The sequence below is a fragment of the Thunnus albacares genome, chromosome 13 (assembly GCF_914725855.1).
Source record: "Thunnus albacares chromosome 13, fThuAlb1.1, whole genome shotgun sequence".
Lineage (NCBI taxonomy): Eukaryota > Metazoa > Chordata > Actinopteri > Scombriformes > Scombridae > Thunnus > Thunnus albacares.
This window is the reverse complement of record NC_058118.1, coordinates 22,651,196-22,672,039: the sequence shown is the minus strand read 5'-3', so window position 1 is coordinate 22,672,039 and position 20,844 is coordinate 22,651,196. Positions and strand designations below refer to the sequence as shown.

The 20,844-nt window shown below is 40.0% G+C and overlaps 1 protein-coding gene across 2 annotated transcripts in view; it reads right to left on the bottom strand.

Annotated features, from left to right (window-relative positions):
* Positions 1 to 7,185: 7,185 nt before the first annotated feature.
* ppm1e (protein phosphatase, Mg2+/Mn2+ dependent, 1E) overlaps positions 7,186 to 20,844 on the bottom strand; it is a 41,342-nt gene continuing 27,683 nt past the window's right edge. For both annotated transcript variants that reach the window (XM_044370221.1, XM_044370220.1), the window contains exons 3-8: positions 13,184 to 13,305; positions 10,035 to 10,234; positions 9,416 to 9,604; positions 8,896 to 9,039; positions 8,379 to 8,472; positions 7,186 to 8,120 (exon numbers count right to left, since the gene is read on the bottom strand). In XM_044370221.1, the coding sequence (XP_044226156.1) occupies positions 7,186 to 8,120; positions 8,379 to 8,472; positions 8,896 to 9,039; positions 9,416 to 9,604; positions 10,035 to 10,234; positions 13,184 to 13,305 (1,684 nt within the window). The remainder of the gene's footprint in view (positions 8,121 to 8,378; positions 8,473 to 8,895; positions 9,040 to 9,415; positions 9,605 to 10,034; positions 10,235 to 13,183; positions 13,306 to 20,844) is intronic.

Here is a 20,844-nt window from a genome sequence, read left to right as displayed (position 1 = left end):
AGAATTTTAAGGCTCCCAAATGATTAATCCTTCTGCATCGGTGATTCACAGACTTTCCAGTAGAGCCACCATGTAGTTCACATTTGTGGTTTTGAGTTGAATTTCTCTCCAAGCATTGGTTGCCATGAGGCATTCATGTTTCCAACAGGATTCACAGGGATAACTGGTGATCCCCTGATTTTCCATTTGGCACCATGATCAGGTCAAATTTTTGTCCAATACTGTAAAACTACTGACATTCCCATCAGCCTCAACTGTATCTTAATTTTAGTACTAATAAGAAAATGTTGGCATGTTAACTCGCTTAACTAAGATGTTGAACATGGTAAACATTTGCTAAACAGCATGTTCACATTGTCATGTTAGCACGACGACATTAGCATTTAGCTCAAAGCACTGCTATGCTGAGGTACAGCCTCACAGAGCTGCTACAGTAACATGACTGTAGACATTTAATCTAGTTATTAACCTAGCAGTGCCCACAGTTAAGGCTCGAGAAATAATTTTAACATGGAAACACTGAATCTGGATCTGTCCAGCGCTACTATTGGGTTACTGCTGAGCTTATGTACAGAAGCTACTGTTTTATCTGAATATACTATGACTGAGGTTATTGAACTTTACTAACTTGTTCATCAAAACAAGTGAACCTCACCAATTCAAAGAATGTTCCCCTATAAAGTATGCACCACTTGGAAAAGAAGTGTAGTTCTGCAAGTCCTCCAACCTAAACGACAAAATATTGTGTTATTAAGAAATGTTTTAATACAGTTTTCAATGGTTGAGGTTTGGTTAGGGTTAGGAAACCAAAACTGCATAGTTGAGGTTTTAAGGAAAGAGGGAAAGATTGTCGTTTGGTTTAAAACAATGGTAACTGTTAGAAGATGGGATGCGAACGGCGATCTTCAGTTTCAAATTTAGACTCTTTGTCTGCTCAACGATGCACCTCGACCTCTATGAGGTTTCAAGGCACTATAACAACTTCATGCTACCTCCACTCTTGCTTCTCTTCTCAGAGACAAAAGTCATAATTTACACAACCTCAACAAGTTGCTTGTCAGAAAAATAGGTTGATAAACGTGTTTGAACAAATTTGACTTCATCGGAACATCTTTGACTTAACCCAATTCGATGAGCATGTGCAAAAAGCAAATATAAAGTAATCGTAAAGAGTGTTTACATGAGAAATTTTCATCCTTTGGTTGGATTAAGACAGCTTTAACCCAAACAGAATGAAGTTTTCTATTTATTTATTTTTAGGATATATTAAGACTCTAATTTCTAATTTTGAAAATACAACTTTGTCATTATAACAAGATCTTGAAGGAAATGTTTTTGTATCACTGTGGCAGCTCTGCTTCTCTGGAGTTCCCTGCTCTGTGTAATCAGTCTAAAAGATCTAACCTGTGATTTAATAGAGTTGCAACACAGTGGCTCTAAGTTGAGGCCAAAACTCCTCATGTTCCTCATCTCTAATGAATGCCATGCTAATTGTCTAACACCTGCAGAGTTGGAGTGGAATGAAAACCTACAAACTACTGATACAATTTAATTGGCAAGATGTTTTTTAAGGCTGATACTGATAAAGATTTTGAGTTGAAGCTGCAGATTGGAGAGACAGTATTTAATGCCGATTATTAACATCTTTTATGTATGTTTTCCCCTGATTTTTATTCATTTCAGGGTGAGAAAGCAGGATGAAACAGCAGCTAGGACACTACACCTCTCCAGTCAAAGCCAGACTGGTTTAACACCTTGATGAACTTTAGCAGCTGGCAGGGTTTACAGGCTGATGCTCCTCACGCTGTTCAATAACATCAGATCCTCACCTCCATTAGTCTGGTGGTGGGAGATTTGGACAGCCCAACATCTGACTGTTTCAAGTCAATATTTGACCCAACTGTCGGGCCTCATGGAGCATGGATTAAAACCACTGATTTACACGACAGATTTATTTTATGTACACTCCTCCAGCACTCGCTCAACTCACAATTAGTACTCATAATATACATACACATCCATGCCTAAGTGAATATTGGAAATGACAGTGATTTTTTTGTTGATGGTGCCCAATGAGGGACAGATTTGGGGAGTGAGGAGGATATGTGGCTCGGTTGGCTGTCAGAGCCCGAGCAGATGGCTCTAAAAGCTGGAGAAGATGTGACAGAAGGCCAGTTCTGATACTTCACACATCTTATCTGTCTTCATCTCAAGATGATTGCCGTGATACTTGCTTCCACAAAGGGATCCAGTGGCTTTAGTTTGTTGAGTTGAGTGTCTCGACAGTACATTCCTCATAGCCAGATGCCCCCAGAAAGAAGAATTCCCCCCACCCCCCCCCCCCCCCCCAAAAAAAACAACAAAAAAACACCTCATGTCGTCCGACTTCCCAGAGTCTCTAAGGACATTCTGATACATGAGGTACATTCTGCTCCACCGACAGTCTGATATAGCAATAGTCAGACTATAACTCTTTATTATAGTCAGTCCACAGGAGCAGCTGGTGGGACTCGCTCACTCCGGAAAGGAGAGGTGATATGGTCCTTAGTATCAGGGATGACTAACTAGTACCTGTCGTCTGATATATCACCTCTTTTTGATTTCACACCTTGGAGGGTGTTTCATCAACCAGTGACTGGGCCAGGAAAGTGGAGGCACAATTAACAGATCCTGGCCTTTACTGACATCCTGACATTTGGAAATTCACTGCATCAATCAAAGAATGGGCAATGGTACTAAAAAAGTTAGGGGAAAACTAATGTGTTCAATTGACTGTTCGCTAAACCCCGGCCTTTCCTGAACAGCGATTGTCCAGTCATAGCTTAGCAACAGTAATTAGGCACAGCCGGCCTATATTTAAACTGTAGAAAGAGCAATACTCTGTATTTTGAGAGATTGGAGGGTCATGACTTTTTTTGACTTTCCAAAACCAAATATTCAAGAGAAAAGTGTGAGGAAAGGATTAAACTGTGCGTCTGTCTGCTCTAACTTAAGCTGAAAACTTTAGCATGTCTGGATAACTAGCTTACTATCTACCGTGGTAACGTAAATGTAACATTACTTCCAAAGCGAAGCTAGCTAAGTACTTTAATTTGTGAGGTTACAGGTTAAGGAACAGCCCAGTTTAGGACTGAAACATCCACTGTGTGGTATTTACTGATGGTGTGGGAGCAGGTCTGGGTGCTATTATATCTCAGTGTAACCTTAGCAGCGCTGTTCTGTTTTACATTGGCGTTATGTTAGCTTAACACATCGGTTAGTCCTTATCCTCAGAGCTTTCTCTGTTGTAACATCAAAAGTGAAACCAACAGTAAGTAAATCACTATCGTAACCTTTGTATTGTTTGTTCAAGTATGTTTTTCTGTAAGCTAAACATTCAAACAGGATTCATATCGGAACAAAATAACTGTCTAAACTTATGTTTTTCATTATCATACTGTACTGTCAACCAATCCATGGAGTTAATGGTAATTAGCCAGCTAGCTATAGCTAATAAAATCTCCCTTGAAATTATGACTGTCATTGGACAATTTTATTAGTTCTAGCTAGTATCTCAATTATCAGAATTGAGAAGCCTGCTTTGTGTGAAATTGTGGACACCTTGTCTTAAAAAATGACTGAGAATTTTATCAGTGTAAACTGCATTAGTGTTGTGTGAGACCAGAAAGCTTAACAGGCACAGCAACAGTTACTAAGGGGGATTTAGCGAACAGTCAGTTGCTCCCACAGCAAATTAAAAATATAGTAGCAAAAACAGGAGTTAAAGCGTGTTAATGGGAACAGGGGCATTTTTAGTACTTTGAAAGTGAATGTGACGATCAGAGTTAAGGGGTTTAATGTGGTTAATGTGATTTCCATATAAGTTTTCATAGTAATTGTGTGGTATAGTTAGTTTATAGTCATCAAGTATGGTTAGATACAGTAATGCTATAGTGTGTATTAGAAAGAAAGTGACAGTGAGCGATCAGTCTCGCCAAGTTAACTGGGTGCTAGATGTAGCCTTATCAGAAAGGGATTAATATGAATCTAATATGAATTGATCATATAGACAACTAAATTAGTAGGAAGATTATTATTTGATGGTTATGCAGTTGTTTGTTAATTATGATGAAGGAACTCTAAAGATTGGACTACCTATCATATTTGGTGTTAGATATATAAAACCAATGAATATTGATGGAAAACTGGCTATTATTTATTTTCTGCATGTTATAGACATGTGCAATCTTTCGCAAGGTAGCATAAAAGACTGAGTTTGAACAATCCTATGAGTTGCTAACATAACTGAAGTGCAGCAATGTCAGCAATGTGTTAGACAGTAGAGAGAGGGCTCTCCATTGCAGAATCTAGATCAGATCACAGAAAGATCCAATTATAAAGGTGCTGTGGGGCCGTGGGAGCCAGCCTGGGGGGATTACTCTGACAGTAAAGGCTATCTTGCAGTTGGTGATAGCTGGGGTTTTTGCTCTGTAGTATTGTTGTGGATATTTACAGATAGAAATCTCTGCTCTCTTTCCTCAAGCTACTGAGGCACAAAAATGTGCAGATTGGTGCTCTCTTTGTGCTGTTTGAAGGATTATGAATCTTAAAGGAATACTTTGACATTTTGGGACATATGCTTTCTTGGCAGGAGTTAGATGAGAAGATCAATACCACTCACGTATCTGCATGCTATATATAAAAATACAGCAAGCAGATCATTAGCTTAGCATTAAGACTGGAAACAGAGAAACAGCCAAAGGTAAAAAAATAAATAATAATAGTTGGAGATTTATTTTCTGTTAATCAACTAATTGTTGCAGCTCTAATGTTAAATCTATTTTTTTTAAATCCATACAAAACCACATTTTTTTCCCCTTGGAATGGAGCCAAGCTTGCTGCTTCTTCTGCTTTCAGTCTTTATGCTAAGCTAAGCTAACTGTCTGCTGGCTGTAGCTTTATATTTAGCGCACATACGAGTGGTATCAATCTTCTCATCTAACTCTCAGCAAGATAAGTGTAACAAGTGTATCCCACAAACCTCAAACTATTCCTTTAAAGTGGCACAAAGTCATAATATGATCCAATTGAAAGCACACGCCAGACTTGTACTTAATGGTGATATAATGGTAATTAATGAGTAGGCCTATGAGTGTAAAGGAAGTAGGCTTTAGTAACACATATGGAAGGCACATGTTCTGCAACTTTCAACTATCCTGGCCCAACATTAAATGGTTGTGCACTTTATCAAGCCTGCTGGAAATTTTTTTCTGTTCAATGAGTTTTGTGTAAAAGTAAATAGACTTGGAATACTTGCAAGAACTATGTGGCCCAACAACAACTATAACAAAAATATATTTTTAAATGCCCCCCTTGCCCCCCCCCAAAAAAAAACCCCATTACCACAGGAGTATATCCCCATCTGGAATACTGGACTACATGAAGCATTTATTCAGGTAAGTGACTGCTAATCTTTTATAATCTGGTGTTTAGTGCTTTTATCCATAGACAAACTGTGGAAGGATAATGGCTGGGTCATTGACTGTATGAGAGGGGGCAGAACAACATGTGCCTTCAGTCCCAGAGAGCAGGAGCAACAATTGTTCTGGCTGAACTTTATTCATCTGCCACCAAAGGATTCCTGAAGGGACAAAGAGGCAAGCTAGGCCATTGGAGCTTAATTTAATGCTCAGTTGCTCGACATTCTCGACAGCTGTCTCAAGACATAAGATGTGTCACCTCTCCCTGCGTTCACACCTGGGTGACATTAAATAGAAAGAAAAGAGAAGTGGACTGATCACACAGTCCGCCTCTTTCACTGTGCTGGTATGACTAGAAAGCTGTCCTTGTTCTCTTGGATGTACAAAAAAAATATGTATAAATGGCTCATTTAAATGATGATTGGGGTTGTTTTTCATAATTTGGTCCCTTAGTTCTTATGAGGGGAAATGTTATTGCTACAGTAACATTGATATTTTAGACAAGACAACTTTGTGGCAACAGTTTGGGGAAGGTACGGTTTCAACTGGAGCCCGGCTGATTCATCAACATGTCCAATATTTTCCACTAATATTAGCTTAGAAAAAAATATCTAGGTGGTGGCATATGTATTGCACAATATGTAACAAGAAATTGCAGTAAAGAATGCCAAAAACATGTTTGAGGTTTTGGAAACAGTGTCCCTGTTACATGTTCCACCTAGTAAATATCCTTATTGCAATTCAAGGGATCCTTATCAAACATTTGAGTCATCTTAAAAAACAATATGTCATTATTGGATTATCTGACTCTCAAATATTGATATTGGCTGCCCTAATAAGTCCTGTATCGATCAGCTTGTTAGTTTGAACATGATGCCCTCCGTGCACATATCGAGGTTCAATTTTTTTTCTTTCTGCATGTACCCATGAGCGACAAATATGTCCTACAACACTTTTTCTTCTCCAAAATTCATAATTTCTTTCTAGAGACACTGCCAAGGGTGTGGAGCGACCGAGCATAAATTAAACTGTGTAAATAAATTGTGTTCAGACTGAATGTAAAGTGAACTCATTTTATATACACAAAGTTTAGCGCTGGAGTGAAAGAGAGGAGTCTGTCCAACACAGACTTCAGCTCCAGCTTTCTAATGACACACACGCGGAAAGCGTGTGTAGTTGTACTTGTGTGTTTGTGGCAGCTCAGAGTCCAGGCACTGATTTTAAAATTATTTTTCTTCTAAATTATTATTCTTTTATTTGCTTCTAAACTGTCTCCCTTTTCCCCATTCATGAAGTGGAATCACTCAACATAAGAGACAACTTTTTTTAAATGTTTTTTGCACTGCCTACAGCAAACTGTGTCTGTTCTTGTCTAAATTAATTTCTTGTTCAGTCTGAACACATTTGATCAACCTACATCTCCAGCTATGGCTTCATATTGACTGATCAATGGTCACAAGGGAGAGGATGCAGTTTTGCGCTTTACCTACAGCATTAAGGAGTGGGGCTTGTGTTTAGTGGGCCAGCTTACATTTGGAAACATTTCAGCTTAGGACAGAGAGCACCACTCTTCCAACAGAGATTCAATAATCACGTAACGACTGCGGGAGCCACAACTACCTACTATCAAAGAAAGACGTGTTGTTGAAGGCAGAGGTGGGTGGGTGGGCTGAGGGGCAGGGAGCAGGACTGAATAAATGGAGATGGTTTGGTTTGGGTCACCTCTTCAGATGGTGGCATCGTGGGGCAGTTGAGGCACTGCCACTCCAGGCCTCCAGTTGGAGTAGCGCTGCGTGTGGGGCAGCAAGTGGCCAGACGGTAACAGGCCTAGCATCTCCCTAGATCTGCCTGGCCACCTCCGGCTCCACCGGCGACTACCATATCCAAGCCTGCGGCTTCGCCTCACTGCCTGGCCGAACAGCACGGCTGTCTGGGGCCACAGTGGGTCCGTGAAGCCAGCAATGCTGGACTCCTGAAAAGGGATACAGGACCTGCGCCTCAGTGGGTGTTTCTCTTGGTAGATGTGGGAGGCTGTGAAGAGGTCGGGGCTAAAGTTGGAGCAGGGCTGCCGTGAGCCCTGGGTCAGGGAGATGCGGCCCTCCAGCGACGGCCCCAGAAGGCTGAGGCTAGTTCTGTCCGTGAACGAGTCCGTTCGGTCTTCATAGCCAAGGTCAGCGGGGGCCGAGCACTGCTGCAGGGGCCAGCCACCGCGACTTTTCCCCCCGATGTCCGCATTGCTGCCTCCCTCTCCACCATCACGCTCTACCCTGACTGCCTCTTCTTCCTCCTCTTCCTCTTCCTGTTCCTCCTCTTCCACCTCTGCTACCTGCTCTTCCTCCACTTCTCCCTCCACCACGCCCTCCTCATCGTCCTCAGTGCTGGTGGGTGGTGGGGAGCGTGGGTCCCGCAGGAAGACCACTATGACAGTGATGTTATCACTTGAGCCCGCATCTCGGGCTGAGGCCACCAACTTGTGGGCCACCATGGTGGTATCTCCAGTGTTCTCCTGGAGGTGGTCACTGACCACCCGCACCGCCTCATCTGGACTCACTGTGTCCCAGAAGCCATCACAGGCCAGAATCAGGTAGTCTTCTGAGCCGTCCAGTGGGAAGATACCATGGTCTGCATCACCACAGATGTAGGGCTTGTGCTCCGAGTCGCCTGTCGACACACGTAACAGATTAGTCTATTTGGGCCAGCTCATACCAGCTTTCGATTGAATTTATCTGAGGGTGGATTCTTTTGCTTCAGCAGTAAATATGTCAGTTTATGTTGAGTTTGACTTAATGTTTTTGAAATTTTAAAAATTTAGTCAGCTTCTCAGATATGAATTTGTGCAACCTTTGGGAGGGAACTCGTCAAAATAAGCACAAAAAGTCCAAATATGACAGTGCAGTGTATGAATATGTAGTGGTTTACCTATTGCTCTGGATACAGACAGACTGCCATTAACCCTCCATGTGCCGAACCAGATCACACAGCCTCCCAGAGCTTCGATCCTCTGCTTCTCATCCTGTAGACAGATGTGAAGCACAGTTTTTTTTAACGTTGGTTCGTGGTGATGACTATCACATGGTACATAACAATCTCATGCTGACATCCCCTGCAGCATATCACTCAGTGCAGTGCATTACCTGCTTCTGTTGTGCACTTAAAGTGATTTCTTTTATTCTCTCTTTTGCAAGATGCAAGGTTGAAGGTGGATCTTATGTAAATGCCGTACTTAGAGCCCACTCTTACAACAATAGGTATATTAATACAGCTGTTTTTGGGAAGACATCTCTACAGATTTTTGATTGAAAATGTGCAGTGAACACAATCCACCCAAATCCATCAGTTTCAGCTTTGGTTTGTCATCTCAATCCAAGTATGCATGTAGTGGAAGTGATAGATTTGTTCCTGGTTGGGTTTCAGGATGTGTGTGTCTGTGTGTTACCTCTCTGTCTGGTTTATGTGGTTTCATCAGCTCCACAACCTGTCCTTTCCTGACCAGAATGACCTGGGAGTCTCCCAGCCAGGCCACGTACAACGTCCGACCCCGCAGGAACGTCACCACGCCTGTTGTGCCACAACGCAGGTGCTGCCAAAGACACATGTTACAGCATGTATTCACCTCACGCTAAGCAGCAGCTGCACCACTACTACATTATACAGGAACTGCCTCCCTGTTTTACTGGGTCAGGGTCAACAAATGACCAAAAAACAAGCAGAAACATTGTCAGTCAAGCAGAAACATAGATAATCTAGCCATCTAATCTGCAACTCCAGCCTTTATAATGTGTAACCGCAAATACAGTTTTTTACATGAGTAAAAAGATGCTGTTGTGATATTATGTTAGTAGTAGTGAAGGCAGTGACAGTCCTTGATGTTGTAGGTGTTGTAGTAATAGTAGTAGTAGCAGTGTCTGTAGTAGGAGTGGTAGTAATGGTTGTACTAGTAATGTAGATGTGATTACCTCTCGTGAGGCCTTCTTCACAAAGCGTTCATCAGTGAGTTTGAAGGCTCTGCAGAGGGCCTCTGAGGGGTCCTGGCTGAAGGATTCCTGATGCACCAAGTTGACGTGGAGATGGTTGGCAGCGTAAATGGCAGCATCCACACCGCCATGCCCATCAAACACAGCAAAGAAAGCCTGTTCTTCCAGATCCTGAGAAACAAATACCATTAGTCAGTGATGAGGGAAGACTTCAGGCTATTTTAATTATTATTATATCAATAAACTACCCTAAAACTATCTGGATTTGAGGGTTCCAGCTACCAAACTTGGAAGATAGATTCAAAGTCTGTATGAATGGACACCTCTGGGGAACTTGTAGCCACCTGAAGGCAAGGCAGTTTTATTTATATAGCACCATTCAGACACAAGGCAATTCAAAGTGCTTTACAATGGCATAGAAACACATTGAACATAAGACATGAAGAAGACATTAAGATTCCATTTAAAAGACATTAAAAATGCATTTGAAAGACAGGTTTTGATCCTGGGAACACTGAGTAAACCTGTCCCAGATGACCTGAGGGGTCTGGGTGTTTCGTTTTCGACCATTTAGTGCTTTATAGACTAGTAGTAGGACAACCTGAAGGTTGAAGAGTGTGTTGAAGTCAGGGATGATGACGTGCTTGTCCTCCATCTTGCGCCTCATGTTCTTGATGGCGTGGATGGAGGTTTCGTAGTATGGCTGTGGACGGCGGCGGAATGGCATCTCCTTCATCCAGAGGCAGCACATCTCAAACAGTCTGTTAAACACCAGCCGGGCGAACTTCACAGACTCCATCTCTAACACACACACACATACACACAAAGAACAGTCTGAGTGCTTCCTTATTGTATAAATTGTATTTAAGTCACTTAAAAAGTGTTTTAGGTTTGTCTTTGGTTACTGACCAAGAGAGCACATGTGCTTTGTCCTTCTTGCTGGTAAACTCCAGTCAGAGTTTAAAGAAATACTCCACTGAACACTCACCCCTGTAGGCTCTGAAAAGTTTGTAACTCACTCCTTTGAGGAAGATAGCAGCTGTAGCCTGTCTGGATTCACATGAGTGACAATTACACCTTCAACTATTCTCGGAGTAAAGGTAAAAAAGTATCAATCGTGTCACCTAATTAAGTTTATCACACTTTGCCTTTATTTATTTATAAATTTACTTAATATTTCTGTTTCTATCTGCCTTTAACAAACAACATTTCCTACAAACTCAATACCTTTGCAGGTTACACAGAGTGAGGCCAGTTGAGTTGAGCCATGGTTACACTAGACGTGGCTGTCGGAGGAGAGCTTGGGTGGATATCAGCGCTAATGGAAAAAAGTTATGATGACGTATAATATACGCACAGCCACACTGGAACATGTTTTATGAATGCTAACAATAAATTGCTGAAATTCTGCAGATGTTCCTCTCAAGCTGAGTAAAGCCCCAACAATCTTCGCCAACAAGTAGGGCTGCCTGAGAGGTAAAACCCGTGGCAAAATAACGTGAGTAAAACTCTCACTGCTGCTGGTAAAACTCAACAGCTATGAGCACATAGTACTAATGTAAGGCGACTCATATCAGCATTTTTATCAACTCCTCTCTTCTCTCATCTGGATTTTGGTAGCTGGACAGTAAGAACAATGTTTAGAGATGCTTAAAGGAGTCAAATCAAAATAAAACTGTAAAAATTTTAGTTAAATTTTTCTGCTGTGTCAAAAGTCAACTTTGTCCCCATCCTCAGTGAAAATGAAGCCCTTGTGGATAGCAAACCCTCAGGGATCTGTTTTACTTTTTCAGAAAGGCAAATGAAAGAAATGTTCAGTGAGTAACAGAAGTTAGTGGAACAGGGGCTTCAGCTCTCTGTAATAATCAAGACGCAGGCTGTGTTTCTACATGGGCTCGACCTACTATTGTTAGCTGCAGGTGTAACAGTCTATCCTGTCTTCGCTTGTCTTCTCTCTCTCTCAGCTCAAATAGGTGAGACAGAGAGAGCGGCCCATGCTGTGTCCCATTTCCTCCCTTCACTCTCACCCCTCCACCTTCTTGCAAATCCATCAGTGTCCCAATACTGTTTAGCACCCTCCTCTATCCTGCTCCAAATGAAGATTTTTCAGCACTGCAGCTGGCATCACGACCTACCCATAACACCTTGCAAATACCCGAAGAAAAGACATGAACAGCAGAGTGCAAACAGGACGTAATCCGCTGTTATGCAACACAAGAACTTCTGACTTTGAGGAGGCAAACGCAGCAAGGTGCAGACCAGTCCATCAAAATTAAAACACGTTGCACAAATTTCTCCAGTGCGCCATACTTGACTCTCTAGATGTTTTCAGGATAGCAAAAAGTTTGATGCTGTGTCAACTTTTGGTGAGATTTAAGACAATTTTTGTCATCATGTCACCAGAAATTCTACATCTAGGTCATTTAACTCCAGGAAAATCTAGTAAAAAAACCTAGAGTTTATAATATTTTATCACAGATATGTGTCCCCAAGGGTAAGAGTTAATCTGTCAAACGTAATCATTCATTTGGAGTCATATTTGTGTCCACCTGACAAATAAATATCCAATGCATCTCGTTAGCAGCTAAATAATGCTTTACGATGTTCACCAGCTGGTTTATAACTTTGTCTGCTGCTAGCTGTGCTGCTGGATACGAGATTGATGAAAGTGGAGTTTGTGAGCCAGAAACTTAAAATAATGAGTGTGTTTACATGTGCACCAGTATCCTGATCAATATTCTATCTCAGATATGTGTTGATCATGTAAACTCCTTATCCAGGTTTCTGAACCTTCTCTGTTGGTAGAAAAATGAGCTGAGATGTTGAGGAATCAAGATACAACTGCATACAGATGATCGGAAACCTGGATACTGTTATAATCCAGTATACACTGATATGAGTAACCAGGTGTCTGATGTTCCATGTAAACACCATATCTAGGATATGATCAAAACCAGGATACTAATGTGCATGTAAACACAATCAATGAGCTAAAAGGAGTTTAAAAAGCTTTATAGAGCTGGTGAGGTAAAAATACTGATTAGTGCAGCTTTAACAGAAGTTAACAGCTGGATGTTCTTTGTATTTTGAATTGGGACAAAATTCACAAGCCTCCTTCTGTAAATATCTTTTAAAGTTATCATCTTTTTGGTACCACATTCCCTCTTTTTGTTACTATACTTCTGCTGCAGTTGAACAGGAAAACACTGCTCATAAAGAGGGACACAAAGAGGGATTTTTTTTTTGTTTTTTTTTTACAAAAAACCCCTGTATGAGCAGGAGGAATGATTACAGCAAGAAAAACCTGAGTCAGTGTTCATTTAGGCACCTGACTGCTGACTATAAAAATTGTGAACCTATCTTTTAATATGTAGGGTTGATGTATTTATAATTCAAAGATTAACATAATATTCCTGAGACATATATTAGACTATCACTGTAATTGGATTATGATCAGACAAAGCATATATAATGAAAATCGTAGTATGGTGGATTTAATGTGTTCTGGCTCACAGATGTATGTTTTACAGTCTACTTTCTGCCCTCTAGTGGTCAAATACCACTTAATGCAGCCTTGCGTAGGAGAACTGGGACAAAGCCCTGGTGGTTATATGCCTGTGTATGTGTGTGGGATGAAGTGAGAGAGAGACCTAATTTGTCTGTGCCTCTGTATATATATGTGTGTGTGTGTGTGTGTGTGTGTGTTAGAGAGAGAGAGAGAGCAGTCTCGTGGGCTCCCCAGGGACTCACGTGGTAATGGGTCAGCTCCATCTTCTACAGTCTTATTGAGGTGATGGATGGAGAGGTCAGTCTGCAGCATGCTGTCTGCTGTGGCTCTGGCCAGGGCTGCAGCCAGGGAGCACGGACAGTTACTGTGGTGAGGAGAGACGACACAGTTATGAATTAAATCGGAAAGAAAAATATTCCAACATTCCTCTGCAAAGGTCAATAATGTCCTCTATCATTTAGCCAATTTATTTGACCGACAGTAAAATATAGGCCCAATTTTAATGTACTGGAAACTGGGCTGATGTATCTGTTGTTAGAGTCTTACCAGCAGTGTAGACCAATATACTGTATATTGAGACAGTTTAGAACCATAGGACATTGAACTTAGGACGTTGTTTGTCCACCAGTTATTGGATGTATTGGCGAGAGGACGAATCCTACTGACTTTTCCTCTAGTGCCACCATGAGGTTGACATTTGTGGGTTTGAGTGAAATGTCTCGACAGCTATTGGATGGATTGCCCTAAAATTTGGTATGGATGGGATATTCATGGTTGCCCTGGAGATCAAGTGTAAAAAGTTGTCAACTATTCTGAAAATCAATTAATCATCTCAGTAATTTTCCGGCAAAAATGCCAAACGTTTGACAGTTCCAGCTTTTCAAATGTGACAGTTAGCAGTTTCCTCATGTCATATATGACAGTAAATTGAATATCTTAACATTTTAGTCTCTTAGTCAGACAAAACACCATATTGTATTTATTTAACATGTCATAGACTAGTTGATCAATTTATCAAGAAAATAATCTGCAGATCAGTTGATGATGAAAATTATGTTTTTCTCATGTCTATATTTTTTACTCGTTTTGTACAATTCTCTTGCTAGAGATTATTTTCACTAAAAATATAAATCATAAAAAGAAAACGATTGCTAGTTGCAGATCTAGTTTAATTACAGGAAACATTCAAGATGCACAGAAAGCATGACATCATCCCTCGGTAAAAAAACAGCAGATTTTCACTGAATGACGAATAAATCACAATAAGCCCTCTAATCACCGCAAATTGCATTTTAAACTTTTTAACTGAATTCCTTTTGAACTGCGTCAGGCTTCCTGTGGAGCTACAGATTTGAGCTGGAGTGAACTGGTGCCAGTATTTAACTGGAAGAATGTAAAAATGATAAAACACACGACGCTGTATGAGCGCAGCGGTACATCATTACATCTGGTCAGACTGTGTGCTGCTTCTGTGGTGGAGGAGGTGTGTCTCTTCTTAAGGTTAACGAGAGTTGGGGAGGAAAAGAAGGAGGAGGAGGAGGAGGAGATGGGGTCATTTGAAGGACTGAAGACTTGCTGCACATGAGTCACCAAGATAACTAGGCCACCTCCAGATGCAGGTAACCATGGTAACTCAACTTCTGGATGCTCTCCAGCTCACTCAAATTAAGATGAATATAAACCTCAACTGAACTCAAACAAAAAGCACAATTTAAAGACATTACTTTTTAAATTGTGTCTTGGACAGATATGATAATCTGATCTGATAATTTGCAGCCAGTTATACTTCCAATAATTTATTATTGATACATATGCAAAACAACACGTCAGGTACTCATGCATAGAGCAGCAGGAGCAATGTGAGTGAATGAGTTCACGAAAAAGATGTCTTTACTGGTTACATGGCTTGTTACATGATGCAAAAAAAAAAACAACCAGTTTCAACTGGGGCTTCATTATTGATTATTCTGTTGATTAATCAATTAATTGATCAACTACAATATCCTAGAGCTCAAGGTGGCGTCATTAAATATGTTGTTTTGTCCAATAAACAGTCCAAATCCAGTATGTATTCAATTTACTATCACATAAGATCAAAAAGACCAGCAAATTGTCACGTTTAAGAACCTGGAACCATCAAATTTTTGGCATTTTTGCTTAAAAAATTACCTAAAAGATACATTGATTATCAAAAGAGTTGCAAATTAATTTTCTTTCAATCAGGCTCAGGATAAAATACCTGAGCCTGACTGAAATAAAGTTTAATGTCAGCATGCTAACATGTGCTAATTAGCTGTAAACACAAAGTATAACTGAGGTTGATGGGAGTGTTTTAAAACTTTGACCAGATGGTGGTGATAAATGAAAAGTCAGAGGAACACCAAAGTTATTACAGTTCATCCAGAGGAGAACATGAACGTCTGTACCAAATTTCATAGCAATATGTATAATAACTGTCAAGAAATTTAACTTAAAACCACAAACGCCAACTGATGGCACTAGAGAAAAAGTCATTAGGATTCATTGTTTAGGTGCCGTGAATGTCTGTACAGAGTTTTGTGCCAATAAAGGCAAAAAAAGACAATGTATGCCAATCCATCTCTAACGTGTTGAGATATTTCACTGGATAAGCCTGCAGGTGACACTAGATGAAAAGTCAGGGCATCAAATTCATGAAGAATCATCAAACCATCCGAGACACTGACATTTGTGTTAAAATCACAAAAAGGGTCAGAAATAAATGTCCTCATTCAGGCCTTGATGTACGCTTACATCAAGTTTAAAAGTCTGAAAGTCTAGTTCAATCCATCCCAAAGTATCATTGCTGTTTTGTGCTTCCTTAAATGTTTTGCCATTGGATGAGTCACATTCTGCTTTATTGTTGCCTTTTAATAAAACTCCACATTACTCCTGCTCCTCTACATGTGAGTGCCTTAAGTGCAATAATTTACATACTTCAAGATTTCACCCCCAACTTTTTCTTAAAGAGCACCAGCGTTTAGGAGCATTCAAAGATTCAACCATTGAGCACACCACTTTATTGTTAATATATTAGTTTATACAGCCTTACATGTAGCAGCTGAATCCTCACAGAGATCTGATATGTACAGTATATACTGCAATAATAACATAGACAGTATGATGATACATGCCTCCAAAAGTCCTTGCATTTATTTTATTTTAATAACTGAACTGTGGTTGGCTGAGGGGGGAAATATTCTACAATTAAACACTGTCTATTAAGTGTGAAAGGCCCCTCTGTAGCTCTTATGTAAAATGACAAGTTTAATCAATGAACACCCAAGACAACAGTAGCCGGCTTCAGCATCTTTAATGAATTCAGCCGCTCTCTTTCTAACAGAGACAGCTGAGCTCATTTACATGGATCCTCCAAAGGCTCGTTCATTTCTAAAATGTGAACAGACGTGTAGCCTTCATACAAATATGAGAGAAGATGTTGGTGTTTGCACATATACTGTATATAGCATCAGAATATTTTCACAAAATGTGGTCACATCACAACAGTCCTTAGATCTCTGTATTGACTTCTTGTTAATTTTAGAGTTTGACAGAGATGGAAACTACATTTAGTCAAGTACTGCACTTAAGTACAGTTTCAATACTCATTTAAGCACTCATGACACTTCATACTACTTCTGCAACTCCACTACATTTATTTTACAGCCACAGTATAGTTTTGTTTTTTGTTACTGTGAAGATAAAGGTTTTATATACAAAATATATGATCAACTATTAACATATGATGCATTGTTATATATTAAACCCAACAGCTAATAAAGTAGTAAAAAATTCACTTTACTGCAGGAACAACATAAAATGCTGCATACACAGTAATAATAATTGGACTCTTAAAAGAGTCATTCTGCTGTCTAATGAGTACTTTTACTTTTGATGGGCTACTTTAAGTACATTATACTGCTAACAACTCTGTAGTCAAACATGCATTAACTGATTTTTTTGGCCATTTGGGGGCAGCGGAAACAATTTGTGAACATAACACTGATATATCGTCACTTTTTAAGCTGATATGCTGATGTATTTCAAACTATTGCTTATACTTCCAGCAGTTACAGAGCAATATTATTTGGAGTTGTGTTTCTGACTAAGTCCAATATTCACTCATTTTTAGCTCTGTTTTTGGACTCGTATCAACTCCTGAGGGAAATATCTGGCTCTCTTCTAGCTGCTAAATGCTCCACTATGTTCACCAGCTAGCCGCGAACTGCGTTTGTTTGCTGTTTGGTGCTGAGCAGGTTGTGCACAGCGGGTTTGTTTTCTCTGAAAACAGCTGCCTGCTGCGGCTGAAAATATGGGAGTGGTGAGAGTGAACCAAAACAGTGAAGTTGCAGCCTGACAGCTAAACAATGAGCTGAAACTTGCTACAAAGCTCTGTGAAGCTGATAGTAGCTGCAGAGTCTCTGATAATTCACTACGAGCCACACCCAACACATTACACATTGGCATTTGATACATTGATATTATAAAAAATATATCAATTATAGCTGCTTTAAACAAGATTTTGAATGCTGGACTTTTGCTTGTGGTGTAGTGTTTTTACCTTGAGATATTACCACTTTTGACTACTTCTTCAACCAATGGACTTTGATAACACAGTTCTTCTCTATAAAGCATTTTTATCTACACCGCCCTGTGTCATATATTGTCATATATTGACCGGCTCCAAAGTAGTACAGTTTAAAAGCAGACTAAAAACAACACTTTCTATGTGTTATTGTGCTTTTTATTGCATTCGATGTGTTATTTTTACGTCACTACACCAGAGTAAACATGTGAATCCTGTTAATTCAATATCTTTGCTCTTCTGTGAAGCACACTGCACACTCGCTCTTGCTTTACTTTTACTATTATCTACAACAAACTCATCCACTTTCCATATCTTCTATGTTAAAATTTGCCTCTCTTCTTCCTTTTCCTCTGCTCTCTCAATACATTGTAGTGTCTGAAAAAGTTCAAATAAAACAGAAAGTTACATTTACAACACCACAGGGACCACACACATGGGACCGCCACATTCCTCTAGCTCTCCATGGCAACCACAGGAACTACAAATAACTTCACTGACGATCATCTTACAGAAATAGTTGTAATGTATAACAAAGCCAATTACTCACGTCCATCCTGACACTGGATAGAATATATCCAGACAATTTGTGACGCATCTTTCTCTACGTCATGGCAAACGTTGTCTCGTTTCATCAGTTAAGAGTCACTGATGGACATTACGTAAGTTACACCTGGTATTAATGTGGCCTGGACAGCCCAGTATCCCTACAAATTATGTTTAAATTGGACAATGCCACACTCAGTGATTTACATCTACTGCCAATGTTCAGTGCCAATGCAGGGAGTAGTGCGTCCTTTATGTGGCGAGGTAGAAATACGTGGAGATCAGGGGGGTGGATAATCCTAACCTAACACTAACCATACGTTAGTCATATATAATTTCCCTGACTTTAGCTATACAGTAGTTGCAGACAAATTTTTAATACGCTGGCAAAAACGTCCTTCAATGTGATCAAGGGTTTCTCAGAATCGTCTAATATCAACGTTCTTTTCTGTCGTTAGGGTTGATCAACAATGACATTTTATCATTTCAAATGTTTAAATCTTTTTAATGTGCAAACACGTTGAGAGCACTTTGTTGTGTGATATAGTTGGTTGGATGTCTGCTGTTCAGTGATTTTAGGGGCGGAAAATCCCTAGTTGAAAAAGAGGGATGGTCCAAATTGCCTGTAGCAGTATGTTGGAGTTATTCTTGTTAAAAGTGTCTCCCTTAAATGTAACGTTTAAACTACGTCCACTGTTAGATTTTAGTTTTCATTCAGCATCAGAGATGAGGGTTATCTGGACCAGTATACAGTCTTATGATTCCTTTCCTCCTTTAAACTTCTTTTTCGTCAGGTCCTTGATTTTGTTCTCAAACTGGGTCAAGGGCTAGAGCCATCAGGAACAGAGTACTTAAAGCATGCCCCCATAAAGCAGTAACCATAGAAACCTCCTGGGTAATCCTCTCCTTGAAAATGTGTCTGTGATGGTGAGATATCTTGTTCTCTTTCTTGAAGGGCAGATCACAGAAGACTTTATCAATACAAATTATGTAACAAATCTGATTGCAAAGCCACAGACATCTTAGTCTGGTTCCGCCATTACAGTAGGTCAGGTGACTTACTACACAATACAATGACCTTTATGTAAGCTGTCATTACATTCTCTTATATTTTGTTAAGGTTAAAGGACAGGTTCACATTTTTTAAAGTCTTAACACAAAACTCAAATGTGTATATTTATATTGAAAGAGTTATTGGTCGCTGTCAGGTCTGCAACTAACAATTATGTTCATTACTGATTAATCTGATGATTATTTTCTCAATTTATCAAATCTAAAATGACCGAAAACGGTTAAAAAATGTCCATCACTGTTTCTCAACGCTCAATGTGACGACCTCAACTGTCTTATCTTATCTTATCTTATCTATCTTATCTAGATATTCCGTTTACTATCAGTGAAGACAAAGGACACCAGACAATATTCATTCATATTATATTAATTTGAGAGGATGGAACCAGAAAATTTGCCTAAAAATGCAAACTCGACAAGCCGATGTCAGCTTGTCAGCAAGATAGGAAAAACCACCACAATCGAAGCGTTCAGAGCAGGTTGAAGCATCGCCTTTTGACTTGCAGGGAGCATTTTTCCTTATGTACAGTATAAAAATAACAGAAAACCAGGAACAGCTGATGTCGGTCTGAATGTGGACTTAACTCTTAACGTTTGCTGAAGCCTCATATTTAGTCATCTTTTTCTATGGAAGGAGTCGTGTGGATTTTGTCCCTCAGCAGCAACCAAAAATAGTCTCTATGTACATATGAGCATGTGAGTGTTGTTTTAAAGGGGAAATTCACCACTTTTATGTGGATGTCCAATCAGTGTTGATGGTAAATGTAGTCAATTGAAGCAATAAATCCCTTAGTGTGTGCTACATTGACCGAGAAAGCTGAGTTTTCCTGCTCACAGAGCTGTGCCGACAGTGCCTTCATGTATCAGGATGCATTGCGCATGTCCTGCCCAATCAGATACTAATGTCAGTGAGTACAGTAATATATGATAAGTTTACTGAGGCTTTTCATTCACAAAACAGCAGTGTTTCCTCATTCGTGACGGCAAATATCATAAAACAAACGGTGCGCTGGAGCCCTGTATTCAGCCTCATAAATTGTAACAGTACCGCCACATCTCTGCTCCGACATTATACTGTGAAACTAGCTGTTTTTTGTGTCATATTCAGCTCTTCTGGGTGAATCATGGGTAAACTTAGCAGCTTAGCTTAGCTTAGCTTTGCTGTATCTGTGTTGCTCTAGTCCTCCTGCACAGTCTGCGCTCTGTAGTGTCTGATTCCACAGCGCAATATTCGGCTTCATATCATGACACTAGTTTTATTCCAAATATGCTGATATTTTAAAGTATTTAGTAGTATGCATTATAGTGTCTGCTTTTTCCCTATCGCTGGCATAACATGGTAGACAGGAGACTTTGGGAAAACCCGCATTTCACCGTCCTTGAAGACACCACTACACAAAACAGCTTGAGAGCTGAAATAGCCCGTAGTCCTTCCAAGAACCAGTGACATCACTGGTTCCTGGAAGAGCAACAGATTTTGAAGTTGTGCTTCAGAGACACAGAGAACATATAAGAAAAACCCAGCAGTTTTTCACATTATATCCCTAATTCAGATAGAGATCAGGTTGAAAATCTGCAAAGTGGTCCTTTAAGACAGAACTGAAATATGTGAAACTGTCCTTTACGTAAGATATTGTCTTAAGGACTTTCTGTTTGCTGGACAGTCCAGTCAGTGCAAACATG